Here is a 25,631-nt window from a genome sequence, read left to right on the forward strand (position 1 = left end):
TACCTTCTCAAGAAGGAATGAGGGGAGAATTTTGAACTCAAAATTTCAAAACAAAACAATTTTTTAAAATGTTTACTTATAATTGAGAAAGAAATAAAATGAGGAGAAAAAAAATTGGGGGACAATAAACACGGTGAACACTAAACATCACAAAAAACAAAACCACATTTTAACAGACTGAAAAAGATGTATTGAAATGAAAGTTATCTGTAAGTCAGCTATATGTTGATAGTCACACCACTGATTTCTCAGAACCAGGATCAGAATTTATAATAAACAATAAGAATAAATATGGTATAAAATTAAAATCAAACCCTAAATTATTTAAACAACCTATTAAAAATGGGAAATGGATAACAGAAATGACATCTGTGGTGATTATAGTCTCATTCAGAAATTAATGCAAATTAATTGCTACAAAAAGATTGGAAGATCTCCCAAAAATGACCTAGCAAACGCTTGTCTTACTTGCATTTGGGAGAGAGGGCCACCCAAAAGCAAAACTAATTTGAAAAAAAAATCTTACAAAGACAATTGATGATTATGAGTAGTATAATCTCATACTATTAAAAGAGACAGTAAAGGTTAAAGAAAGCTTTGGCAAGAATGTCAACTAAGTCATCATGAGGGCATTCAAGGATAAAAATTAAAAGAGTACAAAGAAAAATGGAAAAGGTATACAAAAATCACTTCAACAAGCTTAAATTATCACAGTCCCTAGAGTACTTATAGAGAAAGTAGAAATGATACTAGAGAAAACAAAGATGGAGAAAAGTAGTTGATTGGATCAAGCAATTGTGAGGGCATTCAGAATCAATATACAAATTATCTGAAGGGAAGATCACAAATGCCTGAAGAAAAAACTTCAAACCTTATTAATAGCCAAGAAGGGAGACTAAGAAAAGACCAATAACTACCAACCTGTTTGCCTACTTCCCCATCTATGAAAAATCTTTTAGGATTACCTTTTCACAAATTGAAGGCATCCTTAATGAAGATAGTAGTAGAGGAAAAAGTAGGGTTTTCTTGCAAGTGGTACTCAACAATAGACCACAACTTGACTGTTTCATAATTATTTAATTAAAGGATGGAGAGAATAAAAGATAGGGTTGTGTTTATTGCCAATTATAAAAAAGTATTCAACTCCACACAACAAAACATCCCCCTTATAGACTCTTTTAACATTCAGGATTCTCCTGATCAATAACTCTCTAAAATTAAATATCAGTTGAGGCATAAAACAGGGAGATGTATGCTCACCAAAATTATTTGTCACTTTGATGACGGAGATCCAGCGCAGAGTCCAGGTCAAGAAAGGATTCCCTGTAGATTGTGAATGCCTCCAGATGCTCCTGTTTAAAGATGACATTTTGTTGGTTGCATCAAGCCCTAACACCTTACAGAGCCTCCTGGAAGAGATCTTTAATCACTCAAAGGACTTTGGCCTATCCATCACAGAGGAAAGATCAAATGAATGAAAAACATCAATCATCCAGATTTCAACATGCATCAGTACAGAAATGCTATATGGCTATCGAGATAGTTATCTAAACAGACAGATATAAATATAAATGAGATAAACAATACAGACAAGCCAGAATTAGATTTGAAAAGGAGAAGAAAGGACTGGATTGCTTTTGGAGAACTGCAAGACTTTTTACTTATCCTAAGCTTCCCACAACAACAACAAAGCTCCATCTTTTCAATACAAAGATTTTATTGGTAGGCCTGTATAACAGTGAGACCAAGGATGTTTATGCCTACAGGGAACTAAAGATGGACATCATAAAAAGGGCAATAAAAAAGTACCTCATATGTGAGTAGACAGCAACATATACAATAACAAGGAATTCTAAAGAAGAGCAAGAATAAATGAGGACATCAAAAAGTAAATGACAAAAAAATAGAAGATGAGCTGATCACACTGAAAATGTGAAGGATCAAAGGTGGATGGCCAGAGTACTCAACTGACAGCCTCATAATTGGGGAAAAAGAAAGGAAGACTTCTAACATATAACCCATAGGAGTATCACATTGAACAGGCAGGCATGGATGGCTAGAGCTTTGCATCACTGGAGGGAAATCGTGGATCTATTTGATCATAGATCTATTTAAGTATTTAAGAAAGTGAAGGATAAATCTAGAGATAAAAGCTACTCTAAAAAGCAGGCTGGTTTGGAGGCTACTAGGAATTTAACAACAATCTCTCATACTGCTACAGCCAAAGTACTTTTCCAACCAAGATGAAAAGTGGTTCTGCCTCTTACTGGTTGAATGACATCAGGCCAAGTCAGTTTCTCAGCACCTCAATTTCTGCATCCTGTTGAATGAGAAGGCTGGACTTGTGAGTCTGTATTCTCTTGACAAAGATAGTGAAGAGGTTTGCCATTTCCTTCTCCAGCACATTTTACAGATGAGGAAACTGGGGTAGTGAAGTGACTTGCCCAGAGTCATACAGATAGGAAGTGTTTGAGGACAGATTTGAACTCAGTCTTTCTGACTCCAGGTCCAACACTCTATGCTTCTTCACCATCTAAATGCCCTAGGAGATTGGATTAGATGAGCTCTAAGGTTCTTTTCCAGACCTAAGGTTGTGAGCATTTGTAAAAAGGAAAAAACAATGCAATTTCAATCGGAATATCAATGAAAGCTATGTCACCAGGCCCAAGTCATTTCACCTTCTCTAGGTTTTAGTTTCCTTATCTGTAAAACACTGACATTATTACTTACACTACCTACATCATGGAGTTGCTATGAGGAAAACTCCTTGAAAACAATCGAGTCTCATAAATATCTAAAAAGATAATCCCTAAATATAAATGCCAACTGTGAGCTAATATACTCTGCTCTTCACATCATTCTGATGAAACAGCTTAGTCAGCAAAATCTACCCACTCTGAAACCCAAACCTTGTTGCTCTGAATCCAATGTTCTTTTGTACTATCCTGCACTGCTAAGAGTCTTCATGATAATGAGTCCTTAGCTGGGACTTGGTATTATTTATATCCTAGTCAATTTTACATCACCACCATTCTTTTCATAGAAGGATGGAGCCTATAATTTGGAAAGGGGATCCACAATCAAGCTACTCAGGAATGCCAGACATCCATTAGAATGTATGTGTGGTTCCCACAGATGGGACTGTGCCATTGGGATAAGCATGACCGAAGGATCCAAATACATCCATGCATGTGTCCACCCCCAATGAAAAATCAACTACTAATCCACTCACATTTCTACAGCACTTTTCTCCCAATAACCAAGTAAATAATTTACAGATGTGGACACCAAGGGCTCAGAGAGGTCAATACTTGCTTCCCACAGCTTGTAGAGTCTTGGCTAGGACTCAAACCCTGGCTCCAAGTTCCTCACCCATTCCGCTATGTAATGCTACTCACAAGGTACAGAAATTCTTGTTCAAACCACAGACACTAACCCTCAAAAGCAGTGCTACTGCTTTGAGAATAGTGTCAGCTACTCCAAGAGTCATCACAATCTAGCTCTAGCCTATCTTTTTTTCTGCAAACCACAGCCATGATAGTTCAACTGTCTATAATTTTAAAATAATTAACCAAGCATGTAAGAGATTGAATTCAGATGATGGTGAGACAAAATTACTTTAAATAAACCTTATGCTCCATCTGGGCCAAAGACATGCGATTTATTCACTAGTGATTAGAGAAATGCAAATGAAAACAACTCTGAGGTATTCATACCTATCACATTAGCTAAGATGATAGGAAAAGATAATGATAAATATTGGAGGGGATGTGGGAAAAGTGGGACACTGATTCACTGTTGATGGAGATGTGAAATGATCCAACCATTCTGGAGAGCAATTTGGAATTATGCCCAAAGGGCTATAAAATACCCTTTGATCCAGCAGTCTCACTACTGGGTCTGCATCCCAAAGAGTTAATAAAAGAGGGAAAAGGACCCACATGTGCAAAAACATCCTTAGTACTCTTTATAGTGGTAAAGAACTGGAAAATGAGTAGACGCCCATCAGTTGGGAAATGGCTGAATAAGTTATGGTATATGAATGTAATGGAATATTATTGTTCTGTAAGAAATGATGAGCAGGCCAATTTCAGGAAAGCTTGGAGACTTACATGAACTGATGCTGATTGAAGTGTGCAGAACCAGAATACTGTACAAGATGTACACGAATGTTTGTGGCAGCCCTTTTTGTAGTGGCTAGAAACTGGAAACTGATGCCCATCAGTTGGAGAATGGCTGAATAAATTGTGGTATATGAATATTATGGAATATTACTGTTCTGTAAGAAATGACCAACAGGATGATTTCAGAAAGGCCTGGAGAGACTTACACAAACTGATGCTGAGTGAAATGAGCAGGACCAGGAGATCATTATATACTTCAACAACAATACAATATGATGACCAGTTCTGATGGACCAGGCCATCCTCAGCAACGAGATCAACCAAATCATTTCCAATGGAGCAGTAATGAACTGAACCAGCTACGCCCAGAGAAAGAACTCTGGGAGATGACTAAAAACCATTACATTGAATTCCCAATCCCTATATTTATGCCCACCTGCATTTTTGATTTCCTTCACAAGCTAATTGTACAATATTTCAGAGTCTGATTCTTTTTGTACAGCAAAATAACGGTTTGGTCATGTATACTTATTGTGTATCTAATTTATATTTTAATATATTTAACATCTACTGGTCATCCTGCCATCTGGGGGAGGGTGGGGGGGTAAGAGGTGAAAAATTGGAACAAGAGGTTTGGCAATTGTTAATGCTGTAAAGTTACCCATGCATATAACCTGTAAATAAAAGGCTATTAAATTAAAAAAAAAAAAAAAAAAGAATACTGTACAAGATGTGTTGATCAACAATAACAGACTTAGCTCTTTTTTTTTTTTTTTAAAAGAAAGTTTGTATTCAAGACTATTCCAATGGATTTGGAACGAAAAATGCCATCCACATACAGAGAAGAGAACTATGGAGACTGAACATGGATTGAAGCATATTTTCACCTTTGTTTGCTTTTTCTTGTGCTTTTTTCCCTTTTGGTCTGATTTTTCTTGCACAATATGACAAATATGGAAATATTATTAAAAGGATTGCACATATTTAACCTTTATCAGATTTCTTACTATCTAGGGGGAGAGGAAAAATAAGGGAAGGAGAAAAATCTTACAAAAATTAATGTTGAGGGGCAACTAGATGGCAAAGTGGATAGAGCACCAACCCTGGAGTCAGACGGGAATTCAAATCCAGTCTCAGTTAACACTTACTAGCAGTGTGATTTTGGGCAAGTCACTCAACCCCAATCGCCTCTCAAAAAAAATGAATGTTGAAAACTCTCTTTACATGTATTTAGTAAAATAAAATTCTATTGAGAAATAAATAAAACTTTCCATAATCTGGCATCAGAACTATCTGTCCAGACTGATTACACATTATTCTTCCCAAGAATTCTGTTTCTACTTGTTCCCTGTACACATGACTCCATCTACTGCTCCCATGACTTTGCACAACCTGTATCCCATGCTGGGAATGTAACTTCACCTTTTGGAAGTCCCAGCTTCCTTCAAGGATGAGTTCAAGAGCCATCTCCTACAAAAGACTTTTCTTGATTTTTTCCATTGTATTTATTTTGCATGTATTCTAGATCATTTATATATGTATAAGTTTTTTCCACCCTATCCAAGTACAATGTAAACTCTTTGAGATCAGGAGCTTTTTCTTTATATTTGTATACTCAGCCCAGAAGCAGTCTATGGAGAAGTAGGCAATCACCATCTCTCATTGTCCCTAGACAACTCTAAGATTTTATATTTTGCGAATGTGCCGATCTGTGATCACAAGGATACCAAAAACTCTATGAAATTACAGATCTAAGAACAAAAAAATTCTCCAAGGCCTAACACAATGGCTGGCTCATAGCAGTTACTTAATCAATGATGCCTGAAGTAAATTCAGAGAAACTGGGGAAGATCTGTCTGAATTGATATAAAGTACACAACCAGAACCAAAGCAATAATATACATCATAACTACAGCAAGGTAAGTGAAAAGATTGTGAAAAAAGTCATACTCTTGTGGGGAATAGATAAGGTGAAGAACTTACAGGAATTCTTTTTCTGTATTTTATTTTCATTATTTCTGTTTCCTCTATGACCTGTATAATATGTGCAGGCTCATATCTACTTGAGCCTTGGCCAGCTAGAAACATATTTACTTAACCTGAGTTGATGACATTTATTGGTATTTGACATTTATCGATATTTAGTCTATTAGCTGGACCACTGTCTCCTTGATTAAGCCTGAAGGCCTGACTTTCTGTTTCCTTAAAATCAGGAGATTTCAGGGAAACAGAAACCTTCCATTCCAATCTCCCCAAATAGCAACAACCAATTATATGCCTCACCCTCCCCTTCTCAATGCTCTCTTACTTGTGATGCAATTTCTTGTATAAAAGCTATGTATCTTTGCTACTTCTTTAGCCCTCCTACCTCGAGCTTTCTCTTTCTTATCTCATGATGGGACGGCTCATCCTCCGGAGGTTTTCAATAAACAACTTTTCTGCCTTCTACTAAGTGATCTCTGAGTAGTCATTTTGGGTAAGGGTCTTCTACATCTCTCACACTCTGAATAATCATAATAGTCAATTTTGGTCCTAAGGAACTGTTCAATGAATCATACATGCCTCTTTTCAGCAAAGAGGCAAGGTGGGGGATTTAAAAAAAAAAAAAATGTCATATACACTTTGTACCTCAGTTATTTTTACTTATATCAATTTTTAAAAACATTACATGGCATCCAGCATCCTCTGTTGTGCAAAGACCAAGCCAGGGAAGCTAAGAAAGACCAGGTTAGTCCCCAGAGGACAGATAGGCCTCCAAATTAAGGCCTAAGTGTCCCCTTCTCCCCAAAAAAAGCATGCCCTTGATTTAAAAAATGACTTACAGATCATAAGACATAAGAATATTGTATACAGTATGAGCAACATTATTTGATGATCAACTGTGAAGGACTTGATTCTTCACAACAATGCAGTCGATCGTCTTGATTGACTTGATTCTTCACAACAATGCAGTCAATCAAGACGATTGCAATAGACTTGGGATGGAAAATGTCATCCACATCCAGAGAGAGAACTATGGGGATTGAATGTGGATCAAAGCATAGTATTTTCACCTGTTTGTTTTTTCCTCTCGGTTTTTTTTTCCTTTTTGGTCTGACTTTTTCTTGTACAACATGACAAATACAGAAATGTTTAAAAGGACTGCACATATTTAACCTAAAAAAAAAAGGGGGGGGGGGGAGAAGCAACACTAGACTGTATTTAAGGATCCTATAGGGTACATACTGACTTAGAAGACCACATATTGACATTTATCTACATTCTACTGCATTGTTTTTAATATTTCTAATTTACATTTTAATCTGGTTGGAATGTTTTAACAACTTTTGGACTAAGGCAGAGAGGTAGGAAAGTCCATATTATAAAGAGCAGCATTATAAATAAAAACAACTTTGAAAGACTGAAGAGCTCTGATCAATGACTAACCATGTCTCCAGAGGATTGATGATGAAGCACATTACTCACCTACTGACAAAAGTAAAAGACCCAAGGTACAGACACATATACTTCTAGATATGGCCACTATATGGATTAATTCTGTTTGACTATGCTTAATTCTCACAAAGGTTTTGGGGGGTTTTTTCTCTTTAGTTTCTAATTGGGGGGAGAAGGGGTAGAAGGCTAGCAATAGGAATTTTTTAAAAATACATACTTAAATGGGGATTTTTATAAAATACATAGAAAAGGACAGAAGTTCTGAAGGAAGCACAAACAAGGTGAGTTTGATGGCAATATTTACAGTTGATCATGGACTTTTTAAAAAATGCAAGCAGTGTGAAACACATCCAGTGTCATATAAAAGAAATCATGAAAAGGAAATATGTATGAATGAAATCCTATATCCTTTAAAGTACTGAAATATGTATGTCTATTTAACAAGGAAGAGGCTTATCATACATTTTAGAAATGTCTACCCAAAGTTGTTAAAATTTTAGTAATTAAAAAAGATGGCTCTAGACATTTCCTTCTTGAGAAACACTTCATTCCTTCAAAATATGGCATAAACAAAGTATGCAAGTGTGCCAAAATGTTTGTGGCAGCCCTTTTTGTAGTTGCTAGGAACTGGAAAATGAATGGATGCCCATCAATTGGAGAATAGTTGGGTAAATTGTGACATATGAATGTTATAGAATATTATTGTTCTGTAAGAAATGACCAGCAGGATGATTTCAGAGAGGCCTGGAGAAACCTACATAAAATGATGTTAAATGAAATGAGCAGAACCAGGAGATCATTATACACTTCAACAACAATACTATATGAGGATATATTCTGATGGAAGTGGATCATTTCTTTTTCTTCTTTTTTTTTTTTAATAGCTTTTTATTTACAAGATATATATATGGGTAATTTTTCAGCATTGACAGTTGCAAATTCTTTTGTTCCAACTTTTCCCCTCCTTCCCCCCACCCCTTCCCCCAGATGGCAGGTTGATCAATACATGTTAAATATGTTAAAGTATAAATTAAAATACAACATATGTGTACATGTCCAAACAGTTATTTTGCTGTACAAAAAGAATCAGACTTTGAAATAGTGTACAATTAGCCCGTGAAGGAAATCAAAAATGCAGGTGGACAAAAAGAGAGGGATTGGGAATTGTATGTAGTGTTCCATAGTCATCTGCCAGAGTTCTTTCGCTGGGTGTAGCTGGTTCAGTTCATTACTGTTCTATTGGAACTGATCTGATTTATGTCATTGTTGAAGAGGACCACGTACATCAGAACTGATCATCATACAGTATTGTTGTTGAAGTTTATAATGATCTCCTGGTCCTGCTTATTTCACTCAGCATCGGTTCATCTAAGTCTTTCCAAGAAGAAAGAAAGAAAGAAAGAAAAAGAAAGAAAGAAAGAAAGAAAAAGAAAGAAAGAAAGAAAGAAAAAGAAAGAAAGAAAGAAAGAAAAAGAAAGAAAGAAAGAAAAAGAAAGAAAGAAAGAAAAAGAAAGAAAGAAAGAAAAAGAAAGAAAGAAAGAAAAAGAAAGAAAGAAAAAGAAAGAAAGAAAAAGAAAGAAAGAAAAAGAAAGAAAGAAAGAAAGAAAGAAAGAAAGAAAGAAAGAAAGAAAGAAAGAAAGAAAGAAAGAAAGAAAGAAAGAAAGAAAGAAAAAGGGGAAAAAAAAAGAAAGAAAGAAAGAAAGAAATGACCAGCAGGATGAATACAGAAAGGCTTGGAAAGATTTACATGAAGTGATGCTGAGTGAAATAAGAAGGACCAGGAGATCATTATATATGTCAACAACACTGTATGAGGATGTAGTCTGATGGATGTGGATATCTTCGACAAAGACAAACTCTAATTCAGTTCCAATTGATCAATGATGGACAGAATCCGCTACACCCAGAGAAGGAGCACTGGGAAATGAGTGTAAACTGGTTCCATTTTTGTTTTTCTTCCTGGGTTATTTTTACCTGGTGAATCCAATTCTTCCTGTGCAACAAGAGAATTGTTCGTTTCTCCACACGTATATTGTATCTAGGATATACTATAACATATTTAACATCTATGAGACTGCCTGCCATCTAGGGGAGGGGGTGGAGGGAGGGAAAGGAAAAGTCGGAACAGAAGTGAGTGCAAAGGATAATGTTGTAAAAAATTAGCCATGCATATGTACTGTCAATAAAATGTTATAATAAAATAAAAAAAAAAAAAGGATGCAGGGATGCACCCCACATCTGAACTTTCATTTCCAGAATCCCTAACCACAACCTGGTCTCTGGGTTTGCTCAGGGCCCAAGAAGGACTTGGTAATTTGTCCTCAAAGGATTTTCAGAATTAAAAACACAATAAATTCATAATTACCATCCATGATTATTGACAGAAAAAGGAATGGCTTTTCTTGCCCTTTGAAGTCTTAAGAACCTGACTCCTAGTTTCCATACATTGAGGCTTTGACAAGATTTCTAATGATATCCACCTATTCTCTTTGTGACTGGCTTCAGCGATTGAGAATCCAGTTCTGTTGGGATTTCTCATGTTAACTTCCTCTGAAAATTACCGAGTCAAAACAACAGAAGCTTCTGGATAATTTCATGGTCAACTGAGGTCTTTGCCAAGTTAAACCAATTACAATTAAAGTTCACAAATTTGATCAAAGATCTTTACAGCTAGACAAAATCTTATTTGATCCAACAACTATTTATTAAGTTGTGCTTATTTCAATAAAGCAGTTTGAAAGAATCCCTGTTTAGAAATAGCTAATTCCTATTCTTTAGCTTCTAATATCTGTCACCTCACTGAGTCCAGAAAAACTTGGCCAAGCCTGATTTTAAAACCAGAAACTCCAGTCTTACCTACCCGCACACACAAACAAATCATCAGTTTATTCTTATTCTACCTAAGACCACTGTGGTAGACTTGGTAGCATGGCCTCCAATCAGAAAAACTGTTTCCCCGCACCGAGTAAAAAGGCAAGAAATTCTGACAGAACAAGCATCAATATGAAGTCAGGAAATTTAAATCTGAATTATCTGCTGTGCCACTTATCTTCTTTGTGGTCTTGAGTAAATGATTTCACTTCTCTGGGCTTGTTTCTTCCTCCTTTTTGCAATAAAGGGATTGACTAGGTAGAATTGAACCTACCAAGCTCCAGTTTAAGCCCTCAGTTCTCTACCTCCCAAGCCTAATGTTTTAAGTCGTGGTTTTGAAAACCCAGTTTGGAATCTGGTCATTGTGGTCCACTGCATGCACTTAAAATGCAGAAGGTCGACTGGAGGGGGGAGGGGGAGAGGAGCTGTGGTTCCCCTGTATTCGTTCATTGTGCTTCCTGTGACTCCATTCTCAGAGTAACAACTGAACTTCCACATACGGGGTACCAGCAACAGAAGTGACAATGCTTTAATTCCAGGACAAGAGCCTAGTGCAGGGAAGCTTATTCTCCTCCCAGGCAGAACAATAACAGCTATCTGCTGAGACAGGTGTCCCGGAGTGCTCATCAGCAAGGAAGAGCATTAGAGTGCACCAGCCCCACTCAACTCAACGCTCTGCAGCTGGGAAATGCTCAAAGGTGATGATGCTCAAAACAAGGCTTTCCAAGGTGCCCGCCTCCAAACGCCCCGCCAGCAGGCCAGTGTGGCAGGGCACGGAAAACTTTCAGGGGACAAAAGTCATGGGCATCCCACTCATTCGCTTAGGCCAAACTTCCAAAAGTAGGGCTGAGGTGGCTCCTCCTGTCTCCCCCTCCCCCGCAAGCCCTTCGACGTGAGGACCCAAAGGTGGCTGGCCGCTTGCTCAAGCACACCCCGTGCCGGGCCGACAAACTCCCCAGGCTGGCCAACTCGTTCCGTCCCTGTTTCCTAACTAACCAAGTCCAAGTAGAGTCTGGCCGGTCTCCCATTCGCCCTCAGGGACAGACTCGGCTTGGGCTGCTGGGGCTGCACGCAATGGGGAAGGGAAGCTCCCTCCCGCGCAGAACGGGCGACCGCGACCCTGCCCCTCCCCCCTCCCGCCAAAGCCGACTCGCACCTGCGAAACCGACGTCACGCAGGCCGGGCGGCGGGGGGAGGGGATGCCTCTTTCTCTTACTTTTCCCCCCTTCTTCCCCTCCCCCGAACGACCGCAGGCCAGCCTTACCTCCATGCAGCAGGAGCGCTGAGGTGAAAGCTAGGGCTAGGAAGCGCGCTGAGCCCCCGTAGAGCATTGCCGGAGAGCAAGTGTCGAGGGACAGATGAAAGAGGGGGCCCGAGAGGATCAGGAGGCGCGCTAGGACACGGGAGAGCGAGGAAAACCGACCTTCGGGGAGGAGGGGAGGCGCAGGCGGCACGAGAAGACGAGATTCCCGAACGCCTGAACCAGCCCTCCGCGCACGCACACACGCGCACGCACGGGATGAGGGCACACGCAGCACGCGGCTGGAGCACGGCAGGCGCGGGGAGGGCCTCGAGAGTGGGTGGAGCGAGGCGGGGCGGGCCCGAAGAGGGGAGGGGCGCGGACTCCAATGATTGGAGATCGGAAGGGTGACAGCAATGCTACAAAGAGAAGGCTCCTAAGAGGCTGGGCTGGCGCCGCAGCGGGCGGGTTGGAGCTGTGGCCCGGGCCGAGCCGGCCGTGATTGGAGGAGAAAGGACGTGGCCAGCGCCCGAATCCACAGGACGACTTTGCTGCGGCAGAAGTCCGAGGGTGGGGCTGGGTGGGAGGAGGGAAGGGGCGGCGCAGCCTTTGTTTGCCTGACTCCCGGGGCGCCTTCCAACCACACCCCCAGCCCCCAGCGAACCTAGCCTAACGGGGTGCTATGACTGCAGCTCAAAAAGGGTTGCCCCCGCCCCGATTCTTGGGTCATCTCTACCACCCCAAGCGACGGCCCATTCCACTTAGGAACAGCTCTAATTGCCAGAAAGTTTTTCCTTAGGAAAAAAAGAAAAAGTTTTTCCTGCAACTAAATATAAATCTGCTTCTCCTACTTTCACCCAGGTGGACTCTTAGTTGTCACCTATTCTAGGTCCTTTATTTTTACAGGTGAGAAAATGGGGCCAAAAAGGCTTCTTCCCATCTACCTACAAATATTCCCAAATCTCTTTCGGATTAAAACAACCCCTGGACCCTTCCAAAACATCTCGCCATCACCAGCTCATCTCTATCTTCCCCTTACTGCTATACTTCCCCAAAAAGCTATGTATGCCCAATATCTTCCACACAAATTGCTTTCTCCTCATCCCTTTGCAATCCCAAATACTCCGGAAACTGCTCCTTTAAACGATCTTTTTTTTCAGTCCTCATGCCCCTTGATCCCTCTGCGACCTTTGACACTATTGACCACAGTCAATACCAGGTACTCCTTCCTAATCTTCAATGACACCACATTATCTTAGTCTTATTTTCACCCCTCTAATTGCTCCTTCTCTCTCACATGGCTGGCTTCCTTATCTTACCAACTATACTATCAATACTCTATAAGGCCCAGCCTTTGTTTCTCTCTCTATTTTTTCTCCTGTTAAAATGTATTGATTCATTTTGGTTTTGATACATTGAACCTTCTCAAACTCGTAAACAAACACAGTGAAAGTATATATCCTCCAAGTCAAAGCATCCTTTGTTTACAGAAAGGAGGACCGTGTCCTCTAACTTTGACAAGGTAACTTTTAACATTGTCTGGTGTATTTGACCACGGTTTTGTTCGTTGATCCCTTTGACTTTGTTTATCTAGTTAAGATAGTCATTGTGGAAACCGTTCTTTTGGCTCAGTTTCCTTCCCTCTGGCATCCCTTCTTATAAGTCTCCCCACCGTTTGTCAGAATTCTTCATTTCATATGGCACAGCAATATGCCCTTACATTCATATATCCCAATTTGTCCAGCCACTCCTCAGTCTTTGGATCCATATTTATTTCCTGCTTTCATTATCATAAACAGTTCTGCTATGAACATTGTTTGTACCTATGGGTCCCTCCTTGTGTCATAACCACCTTAGGATACAGTCCCTATAATGAGATCTCCAGTTCAAAAGGTCTGAACAATACACTATCTCGCATAAAATTAGTTTTTAGGATGGTGGAACCATTTCACCACCACACCAGCAGTAAATTAACATACCTGTCTTCCCACTGATCCCTTCTCCTCTCTCTACACTCTGTCATTCGTCAATTTCATTTATTCCCAATTTCTTAGATTACCACCTCTGTGCAGATGACTCCCTAATTTATATCTCCAGATCCTACTTCACTTCTGCGTCCCAGACCACAAAAATAAGTGAAGGAATCCTACTAAATGCCTTTTATGATATATAGATATGGTATTGATACCTAAACCAGGAAGAGCAGAAACAGAGAAAGAAAATTATACATCAGTTCCAGACCACCCTCTCTCCAATTCTCTACACATCTCAACCCCTCCTACTGGCACCACAACATGTTCCAAATAAACTTGCTCATTCATTTGATTTCATCACTTCTGTCTATAATATCACCATTGATCCACTATATCAGGGTCATAACCTTGATTTTATCGTTAGCATTTCCCTTTCCCTCATAGTTATCAGCCTCTGTGGATCCCTTCACTAAAACAGAGAAAATTACAAAGGAGATGATTGGGGTGGTAGGAGGAATGAGAGGATAGAAACTACACTGGCCTGGAAGGCTCTACTTCTGTCTTTGTGACCAATTACCTGTGTGTCCTGATTCAGCAAGTCACTGCTCTCTGTGCCTCAGTTTTCTCATCTGCAAAATGAGGATTCCATCACAGGGTCTCTTAAGTTGCTTTCCACCTTTGACAGTGTAGCATTCAACAGCAAGACGATAGAGTAAGAGAAGAAAAAGAAAAGACAATTTAAAAAAAAGTTATAGTTGGTTGGAAACTAATATTTCTGTATTCATATGTGCTAAATATAGCAACTATCTATATGTATATGTGTATATACTAGAATCTAACATTTTTTTCAAAAAGCTAGAAGACAAAAAATTGGCATAAATAAAGCTATAAATGGAGATTTAAATCTGCAAATATTATATATTCCTAAATATATTTAATTATGTCATTACTCTACTCAAAAAACTTTAGTATTTTTAGTTGCCTTCACAATAAAATACAAATTATTCTATTTGACATTTCAAGCCCTTTGCAGTCTGGTTCTGATCTATCCAGACTAATTTTACATTACTCCCCTGTCTCTTTCTACATTCAGCCAAACTTACCTTCACACTATTCTCCATATATTTACAGACCCTCTCCTTCCTTCATGTCTTTGTCCATGCCTGAGTACTATCTATCCCTTCTCACCTCTGCTTCTTGAAATCCCTAAATTCCCTTTAAAGCTAAACTCAAATTCCTCCTTTCCAAACCATTACCCACCAACCACCCCCATCTTAGTGCCCTCTTCCAGCCCATTTGACTTTGTATTTATTTTACACAAATTTTGCATTTAGTTATCTACACACATGTCATCACTTCCTCCTATTATGATATAAGTTCCTTGAGGGCAGGAACTATCTCATGTTACTTTATAGACCCAGTAACTGGCCCAGAGCATTGTAGATAGCAGATAAAAAAAATAAAATAAAATAAACTTGCTGCATAAAAGGGAATGGAGACTTTTCTCCTTTTCAAGGCCTCATTATCATGAAAATGATTCCACTGCCTCAAAAATTTAAATGCAGAACACCTAGTCTTTCTCTGAAGGACTGAATGTCACCCAGCTAGGGCAAAAAAAAATGTTTTTTTGCCTTGATGGTTTCCCAAAGGAATAGGCTGCTCTCTCAAGTTCTTTCATAGGCTTAGCTGAGTTCCTAGGAAATCTGCATAGGAACTTGGCAAGGAATATGTCTATCTCAGCCCAATTTCCTCTGCAGCTTTTTTCAAGCTGTGGTGCCTGACCCTGGGAAGAAGAGGCCCCAATGTGTGGCTGCTGAATACCAGGCCCCACTTTCTCATCTGCAAAATGAGGGGATTAGACTGAATGACCTCTGAGGTACCTTCCAGTTCTAAATCACTATAGGGGGACTGCCAGTGTGGGAACTCTCATCACAATAAGAAAACCTCTCTTCCCTCCTTGGATGTGGGGGGAGAAAAGGGGATGGAAAAGGAAGACTAAAGGTGGGGAATATGACCTGTACTGTCATATAATGTCACTGTCAGTTTGGTTTAAATGTTCTTTTTAACACAATAGCTTCCCCTTGGGGAGGGGAGGGAGGGGATATAAGATTGTGTTCTTAAAACAAAAGGCTCCAGGAAAACAGAAAGGGAAAACCTACCAGTTCCCCTCACTAAGCAGAGCAATAATTTTTCTGGAGCTTCTAATCTCAAGAACTGGCTTGATCACTGAGAGGTTAAGTGATGTGTCCGAAGTAACAAAGCCAATATGTTTTAGATCCAAGATTTGAACCCTGTATCCCTTTCTCCAAGGCCAGCACTCAAACCAGCAGGTGGTACTGCTGCTCTAATATGTGTTTGTTACCTCTTCCCTCCCCACCTCTTAAGTGATGAAAATCAGACAGGAAAAAAAATCATAAAGTTCATTCTCACGATTTTCTGTGCTCAGTATATTTCATTCAAGATCTGACCCAACTCCTACGGCATTCCATATACTGACCAATTTGCTAAATTCATTAGAATCCCTTATTGTTACGGTTTATTAAAACCCAGGACTGAAAGGGTTAGTTGGGCTCTAAAAAAGGACTGCAACAAGGTCTACAGCTGACAGAGACCTTAAAGAACAAGTCAGGGGACCTGGGGTTGAATGGTTGCTTTACTTCTTACTGAACTTTGGTTTTGTCAATTATTGTGTCTCAACTTCCCTGAGCTTCAGTTTCCTTCTCATGAAAATGGGAAGAATGTTACTGGCTCAGTGTCAACCTTAAGGTCTTTATAAATCTTAAGGCACTACAGAAACTGAGTTATTATATATGTGTTTGCTGACTTGCCTGCTCTTTTTTTTTCTTTTTGAGGAGTTTATAAGAGGAATTCATAAAACTAGCTCTAGCACAAAGCAGTAGTCAGGGAAATCCCCAGACAGAGATTGGCAGCTTGGGTAATTTTTGCCTGAGGAAAGGGAGGGGAGGCCCAAGGCCTGCGAAGAGCAGACATAATTCTCAAATCCCAAAGCCTAATTGGGTAGGTAAATTACCAGAGTATTTGGAGTTTACTGGGATCCAAAGGGTTGAAAAGGGTAAACTCTTCTCCCATTGTAGTCCTCTAAACTAAGTGACTCGAGTGGAGATCCAAAATGCCAGGAGTTCAGAGAATTGAAACTATTCTGTTCAAGCCACTTCACTGATGTTTAGACCTTTTTCTTGGGGAGGCCTCTTTGCTTGCCCCAACTGGTGCTAATTCTCTACATGGCTCTAGGTAAGCAGTCCCATCTTTTGTTTGAACCTTAAGACCTATTCTCAGAGCAGAATGCTTTTTCAAGCCTAAAGTCCCATGGCTTGGTGGAAGACTTCTACCAATTCCAAGTGACACATTCCACACTAGTTCTTAAATTTTCTTCCCAGGCCTGTACCTGTGCAGTGCAAGTAGCCCTCTTGCCTCCACAAATCAAGAATATCTTGTACAATGTATTCTTCTTCTCCATCCATCAATGATTTAAAGATTATAATCTCTTAGAGACTTCATTTCCTCAACTGTACCATGGGGATAATCCTCCTGTATTCCGTACCTCACAGGTTTGTCGCAAAGAAAACACTGCAAACCTTAAAGTGCTATACTGAATCTCCTTAAAGACCAAATATCATGTATAATTTGAAATCCTAATAATTTCAATTCTATAGGAGGGAAATAATCAGTAACATGAAATAGAGAGCCTAATTTATTCAGAATTTTCATAGAACACTTATAAAGAACTTACTAAGTGCCAGGAACTATATTAAATACATGGTGATATAAATACTAGTGACCAAGATACTCTTGCCCTCAAGGAGCTTACATTCTAATGGATATACATACATAGGGAGCCAGGAAAGGGACTGAACAATGGTTGGGACTTAAAGGGGAAGTTTATATTTATACACAAAAAAGTGAATTAATTTCCTCCCTCTTCCCCCCCCCCCCCCCCCCCCCCCCCCCCCCCCCCCGGGTGTAACAAGGGCCAGGATGGAATGGCCTGGGCAATATTTAATTAAATAATTAATAATAAAATAAAACATAGATAATGCTGATATGTGCTTTTTCACACATATGTATATATACAGTTTTCAATAAACTGTTTCACATCTTCTAAACTTTCAACCCATTTCCCCTTCCACCTTCCACGCTTGAATAACAATCTGAGTCTGTCCTTTAGACATTATAACCTTTACAATCCTCTCGTTTCTTCTCTCACTCCTCTCATAGCAATAACTTGTATTTATACAAGGGGGTACAGGGTACCCCCAGAAGCCCTGGGAGATTTAAAACATTAAGAATTTAAGTTTTTTAGGAGAAAGAATATCTGTAAGATGCAACAGAGAGTAATTGAGTCAAGTTTTAGCATGTTAAATTTTCAAATCTTTGTGTTTCAAAATGTTTGCCACCATCACATATATACATATACATATGAAGAAATTAAAACCATTTCTAGTGATATGAAAAGGTATTCTCAATCATTAACAGTCAGAGAAATGCAAATTAAGACAATTCTGAGGTACCACTACATGCCTTTCAGATTAACTAAAATTACAGGAAAAGATAATGACAAATGTTGGAAGGGATGCAGGAACATTGGGACACTAATACATTGTTGGTGGAATTGTGAAGAGATCCAACCATTCTGGAGAGCAATTTGGAACTATGCCCAAGGGCTACCAAACTGTGCATACCCCTTGATCCAGGTGGAAAATGTCATCTATATCTAGAAAAAGAACTATGGAGACTGAATGAAGACTGAAGCATACTGTTTTTACTTTTTTTTTTGTTTGCCTTTTCTTGTGGTTTTTCTCTTTTGTTCTGATTTTTTTTCCCAACACGGCTAATCTGGAAATACATTTAAAATGTTTGTACATGTATAATCTATATCTGATCACTTGCTGTCTTATTAAGGGGGGAGATAAGTAAGGGAGAGAGAAAAAAATTGGAGCTCAAAATCTTACAAAAATAAATGTTGAAAACTATCTTTATATATAAGGGAAAAATAAAATACTACTGAAAAATAAACATTAAAAAAAAAAAAGACACAGAAATCTTAGGATTAGGAACAATGATATTCCATTACATTCATTCAAAAGAACTTGGGAAAAGTAAAGGACCTAAGCATTACTTCTGCAAATGTTCAAAGGTAATCTCCCAGAATTGGTGAAATGTAATCCAAAAGAATCCATAAAATCTCAACAAGAAAGAATCCAAGATTTAACAAGCCAAGACATAGTTGAACTCCAAGCCTATAAAGATAAGGGAAAACACAACTAACTTCCAGAAGAGATAAAGATGGCCCTGGAATCAGGAGGACCTGAGTTCAAATACAACCTCTGACACTTAACCAGGCTTAGCTATGTGAACCTGGGCAAGTCATTTGACCCCAAATTTCCCCACAAAAAATAAATAAATAACTGGGGCAGCTAGATGGCACAGTGGGTAGGGTCCAGCTCTGGAGTCAGGAGGAGCAGTAGAAATAAAGAAATCATTTAAGAAAACACAATTAGAATCAGAACAGACTTTTCAAGGATGAAAATAAAATCAATCACTAGACCTTTATTAAGTGCCTACTATGTGATAGGTACTGTGCTAGGTATTAGTGATACAAAGACAAAAATGAAACGGGCACTGAGCTCAACAAGCTAATATCCAAATCAGGGAATATCTAGAAACACTGCCTGGGAGACCAGGAAAGGCCTCATAGGGCAAGAGACTATAGTCACTGCCTTTACAGAATGAGAGAAGATGCTATGCCTGAGGCTTAATTGGCAAATCCTTCGGGTACCTAGGGTGATCTCCATGCCATATGAGACACTATAATAGGACTTTGTGGTTATAAATGCAATGTCTCATTCTAAACTAGAATAATAATATAATTTTATTTTATATTTCATATTATTTAATAGTTATGAGTCATAAAAATGAATCTTCTTGCTTTTTGTTTACAATATTTAGACCCCTGTTTAAAAGATCCCTTTGAAAAATGTCTGCTCTGAAATCTGTATGTGCCATGCAGCAAGCTGAAAATATCAGCCGGTGAGGTCATAGAAATGCTAATCCTACATTTCTGAGTTTTTTTCCCCCAAGCCAGACATTGCAAGTGATCTGCAGTGCTCCAAGGTGCCAAAAAAAAAAAAAAAAAAAAAAAAATGTAATAAGTGTATTCTGCCTGAAGATACAGGTTTGTTTTGGGTTTGGGTTAGAAACTGCAAGGCTCTGTGGGAAGAGAAGGGTGGCTTCTGTATTGGCCCTGCCCAAGCTAGCAGGCAAAATCAAGTCTCTGTCTCTGCACAGTCAAAGAGTAGCACTAATGATCTCAAATCTCCCTCCCAGTTCTAACAATCTCTGCCTATCAATTTATCATTATGAGTCTTATGAGGTAGACAGTAAGAATTTATTTTCCCCATTTAGCAAATGAGGAGACCCCAGACTCAGACTGAGTCACTGAACAGGTAAATCATAGAGGCAAAATTTAATTCAAGGTCTTTAGTACCATGCTCCATCCTACTGCCCATCTCATTCTGCCCCTATCCTCACCCTTGGCAGTAATTGCAAGTTGCTGGATCAAAAAGACTAAAGTTCAATGCCATTCCTTTTCACAAACAGGAAAAGGGAGCAAGTTTCTTTTTCCTCAGAGAATACACCAGAACTGGAGGGCATGGCCACCTGGAGTAAAGAAGAAAGCATTTTCAGGACAGGCAGCCAGATAGGATTATCAGGCACCAAACTAGACCGAGCCATTCACCTTACTTTGAAGGCCATCCCCTTAGTTCTTATGTACATGCAAAAGTGCTAGGTGCAAATATCCTGAGAATGAAGAAAGAGTTACATATTATACTTAGGAAAAGGAATCCTTATGTTGAAACATCCTTATCAGAAGATTTCCATGAATAGAATTCGGTCAAAAAACATTCAATAACAAGGTAGCTATGTGAACATCAAGTATGGGCCATTTGCAAAGACTGATTTGAACTCTTAATGGTTGACTTCTGGAGTCCAGTTTAATGAGCCCAAGGCAATTTTTCTCCACTTGACAAAAAAAGATTATTGATATAATTAACTATTATTCTGAGCAAAATTGTCTCCTTTCTTCCCATTTAGTGAATGTGCCGCTCTTACTGCCCACTCATGGCCTGGCCCTGGAGAGCCAGAGAACAGGAAGAGACCACCCATGTGGAAGGCCTCTGCTGAAAAAGAATCACCAAATAGAATCATGCAAGGCCGTGTGTGGGGTTCCAGATACAGAGGGGCTAGAGATATGAGAGCAGAGGATAGGGGGTGGGGGGGAGAGGGAACAGAGTTAAAAGGAACATATAGTAGGGGCGAATCAAGCTTCCCGGTGTCCAAGAGTGCAAGTTGTTGGATCAAAAAGACCAAAGTTCAATGCCATTCCTTTTCATAAAACAGGAAAAGGGAGCGAGTTTCTTTTTCCTCTGAGTTTGAGTGAGGGTGGAAGTGAAACTACACCAGAAATGACAAAGAGTTGCAGACCATTTGTCACCCTCAGTATCTTACTATCAACAAGTGCCATATTTCTTAGCCCTTCCCTTCCAGTATGGCCTGAATGAGCTTCAGATAAACCTGTCTTTGCCTTTGAGGGAAGTGACCATCGCAGCAGAAAATCATAGATCCAGACCTTGGAGATAATCTAGTCCAGAGGTATCAGACATGAGGCCCACAGCCCCAACTACATGGCTAGATTTCCCAGTGATCCTGAACCAGATTCAAAGGTAAATGATTAACATTTAACAGAATAAACAAAAATACAATAGAACATAGATAATGATATGTGATTTTTCTAAGTGAAGATGTGGCCTGCAGGGATCCTAATGTGTAGTTTTAGTGGTCCCTTTATTATTTGAGTTTGCTGTAACTGCACTATATATTCCAGAGACATTCTCACCTCCACCTTGGATTAAGCTATTTCTCATATGTGGAACGATCTTTCCACTCCCCTATCTGTATAATGTTACCTTCCAGAGACACACAGAATGAGTTCAAACCTTCTTGTACATTACGGCTTTTCTGTCTCCTCCTAAATCTTCTCCAGGTTAAGCCTGTCCAACCATCCTTCATCTGACATAATTTCCAGTCACTTCACCATCCACCCTCAAAATCCCAGAATCTTAAAGTTATGGAAGGCTCCATGGGATTCATTTAGTCCAGCCCAATCCTGCATAAGAATTTCGCTTCAAACCTGACAAGTGGACATCCATCCTCCACTGCTGGGGACCTCATGACTTCCTCAAGTAGTCCCTTCCATATCTGGGCATCTCTTAGGCAGTTATTCCTATCTGCGATCTCAATTCAACATTTACTAAAGATCTATAAAGACACAAATAAAAAGTCCCTGTTCTCAAGCTGCTTACATTCTATTGAGTGAATACGATGTGTACAGCAATAAATACATTTCAAAGAGGAGAGTGGGCTAGTGGAAGAGGGGTGGAAGGGAGGGGGACAGAGAATCAGTAAAAGCCTGTGTTTGAGGTGGTTGGGGAGAAATCTAGGAATCCCAAGATGTAGGAAGGAGGGAACGCATTCCACTCAGACCACCTGTTCTTCTTTGTCCTGCTCTTCTGGAAGCTTTTCCCTTTGTCAATGTCCTTCCTAAAAGGCAGTCCCCAGATGTGAACCCTCCACTCTGTGTTGGGGGCAAGCATTTGATAAACTTTCAAGTGCTATGCAAATATGAGGTACTGTTATTACTAACAGATGACAAGAAGAAAGAATAATAATATAGCCTAAAATCCACTGTCTCTTTTGGTAGCTACATCCCACTTCGGTTTTCACTTCCTGGGATCCATTACTTCTGCTTGGAACGTCCTGTGTTTATTGAACCTTTGAGGCTCAGTTCCCATCCTGTGCCCTCCATGAAGCCTTTTCTGATTGTCTCCCTTGCAATTGTGCTCCCATGCTTGTTCTTCTCCTGTGCACATATTACATTCTACTTTGCATTCTAGATTCAAAAGGCTCACAAATTAATTGGTAAAGCAAACACATCACCATCATCACCAAACTGCCTAAGTGTGTGGATGGTCCCATGTCCCCTATTAGACTCTCCCATGCTTTGGGGGCAGAGATTTTAGTTCTGTTCTTTGTCTCTCCCCTCTCCCTCCACCCTCCCCAGAGCTCCCAGAACATTGTAGATCTCACTGTTGAATTCTTGAACAGAAACTATTATTGAGCTAAACTCTCCCAGGCTGTGCCAAGTTTGGGAGGGACCTATTCCTTTATCCTGATTATACGAAGTCATCCTTACTCCAAGTCCATTACACCAAAATTTGGGTGTAGAGGTGGCCTAGTCTATGAAAGATACTTTCAGAAGGTCCCTATTGTGACTCCATGGCCAAGACATGGAATGACTGCCATTTAGCATGTTGTGTTGAACTTAGACTCTAAAATTAGGGGTTTAAATCCCACCTCTGTCATTAACTACCTGTGCAATCACAGCCTTCCAATGAGCAGAATATTCACTGACCAACACCATGTACTAGCCCCTTCCTGACCCAACCCAAATTTTTTGAGGCAATCAAGGTTAAGTGACTTAAACAGGATCGTACAGCTAGTAAGTGTCTGAGGCTGGATTTGAGCTCAGGTCCTGACTCCAGGGCCAGTTCGCTATCCCCTGAGCCGTCCCCTGTCCCAACCCTAAATAACCAACGTCTCTAAAAGATCATTGCCCTTGTTCCTAGCTATTGTTCTGATTGACCCACTTATATATACATGAGTAGAATGATGGCAATCTGTTCTTCATTCAACAATGGACCAACAGATAAAGCTATTGAAGCCCACTATGTGTCTGGCCCTGGGAGACATGGGAAGAGAAAAAGAAGGAGTCCAAGATCCTGGGCCTGGGATTCCAGGGGTTCACAGGTTAATTTGGAAAGCAACACATCATCATCATCAACATCATCATCATCACCAAACTGCCTAAGACTCAAGTTCAAAAGCAGATAGGACAGGCTACAGGAAAAAGGAAGTGAGAAGAGAAGGAAATCCCAGAAAGCCAGCTTCATGGCCTGGAGGGACCTTCAGCCCCAACTTGAATGATCATTCATAGGATCAGCGACTCTGAGCTAGAAGGCATTTTTAAAGATCACTTCGTCCAACTGTCCCATTCTGCAGATTAAAGAAACAGACCCTATGACCAAAAAATGACTTCCCCAGATTAGCAGATGTAGTAAGAAATATAGCCAGAATTCAAACCTAGGACCACTAACTCCAGATCCTCTATATGTTTCCCTGTGCCAGGCCTGCTAGCCCTTAATAGATTTGTAGGTTTTTTTTTAAACGTTGAAAACCATGAAAGAAGATACAGAGGGAGGAATGTCCTTGGAGCTGTCTTGCAGTGACTGGAAGGCTGGGTTAGATGACATCTAAGTTCTACATCAGCTCCTAGAATCTACTTATCTATGATTTCTCAGATTATCCCAAATTAATAATCAGTTTCCCCACCACACACATAATCTCAGTGCCATAGAATCTCTGAGTTAAAAGTCATCTTAGAGAAAGAAAGGAGTGTGCTGAAAATAGCTGCTACAAGCTCATGAGAGCTGAATGTTAAATTTTTGGTGTGAGCATGGATAACAGCAAGTGCTAGAAATCAGGGCTTGATTTATTGTTTGTCAATTACCTAGACTTAAAAAAGTGATGGAAAAAATGTTTATAATGCAAAGTAAATTTAAAATGTGTTGTATATTTTCAGAGAATTGGTTGTTAAACAGTTACCAGCGCACCATGCTTAGAGGTCCTCTGACTCTGATCCACCCCCCTCCATACATGGCCATTCAATCTTTACCTGAACACAGTCAGTTACAGAGAGCTTCTTCCATCTTAAGACAACCCATCCCATTTCTGTGCATTTCTAATTATTGGAAAGTTCTTCTGTGTCCCGAGGTTATATTGTCCTAGTCCCTCTTTAATCTTTAATAGAGTCATGTCCCATGGGGACCCAGCATAAGATCTGGCATTTATTGGCCCAGAGGTCTGTCCCCCAGACAGAATTTGGGTGACACCATTGGGAAGAATAATAGCGCCATGAGTAATCCGTGGCCCACACTCCTAAAGGACCCAGAATGCCAATTGAAGTTCATTGTCATCTTGATCAATGAGCATGTATTGAGCTCATCACTAGGGACAATGGCAGCATGCAGACTGTTTTGCTGCTATTTCAAATGAATGGCTCAAATGCAGGGTATGTGGCAACTTGTAATATCTGGAAGACATTTAATATGGTGACTCACAGGGTCATGCTTAAAAAATTAATTCAAATTAGCTTGGAGTTGAGCCAAGGAAAATTGCCCAAAGAGACTGTAAACAAAAAGGTAATATATTGTGTTGAAGGAGGTATCAAGGGGAATGCCTACATCACTAGATAAGAGGCTAAGTCAAGCAAACCTGTCAAGTCGAAAAGGTTTTAAAGGACCTACTATGTGTTAGCCACCATGTATACAAAGAAAGAAACATTTATGAAATGCCTACTGTATATACCGGGCACTGTGTTAAGCACTTTATATTGTCTCATTTGATCCTCACAACAATCCTGGGGAGGTGGGTGCTATTATTATCCCTATTTTATAGTTGAGGAAACTGAGGTCAACTTACCCAGGATCATATATATAGTAAATGTCTAAGATTGGATTTTTCCTTAGGTCTTCCTGCTCCCAGGCCCAGAACTCTATCCATGGCGTCCCTTGGCTGCTTCTTTCAAGACTCTCATGGTCTAATGGGGAGAGAACATACAAACAATCATTCACAAACGAGATAGAAGTGAAAATAATAACCACAGAGGAAAGGCGCTAGGAGAAAGGGTTCTTGCAGAAGGTGGGACTTTAGCTAAGATCTGGGGGAAGTCAGGAGGCAGAGATGAGAAGGGAGAGCATTCTAGGCTTAGTGGGAGAGTAACAGAAAATGTCTACTCTGGAGATTAAATGTCATAAGTTGTGTGTGTGTGTGTGTGTGTGTGTGAGAGAGAGA

The 25,631-nt window shown here is 39.8% G+C and overlaps 1 protein-coding gene across 1 annotated transcript in view; it reads right to left on the reverse strand.

The window, feature by feature from the left end:
• CD99L2 (CD99 molecule like 2) overlaps window positions 1–25,631 on the reverse strand; it is a 143,659-nt gene that overhangs the window by 78,400 nt on the left and 39,628 nt on the right. Inside the window, exons 4-5 of the mRNA XM_031945067.1 lie at window positions 11,695–12,089; window positions 1,261–1,352 (exon numbers count right to left, since the gene is read on the reverse strand). Coding sequence (XP_031800927.1) covers window positions 1,261–1,352; window positions 11,695–12,089 — 487 coding nt within the window. The remainder of the gene's footprint in view (window positions 1–1,260; window positions 1,353–11,694; window positions 12,090–25,631) is intronic.

Source organism: Sarcophilus harrisii, chromosome X (genome assembly GCF_902635505.1).
Source record: "Sarcophilus harrisii chromosome X, mSarHar1.11, whole genome shotgun sequence".
Lineage (NCBI taxonomy): Eukaryota > Metazoa > Chordata > Mammalia > Dasyuromorphia > Dasyuridae > Sarcophilus > Sarcophilus harrisii.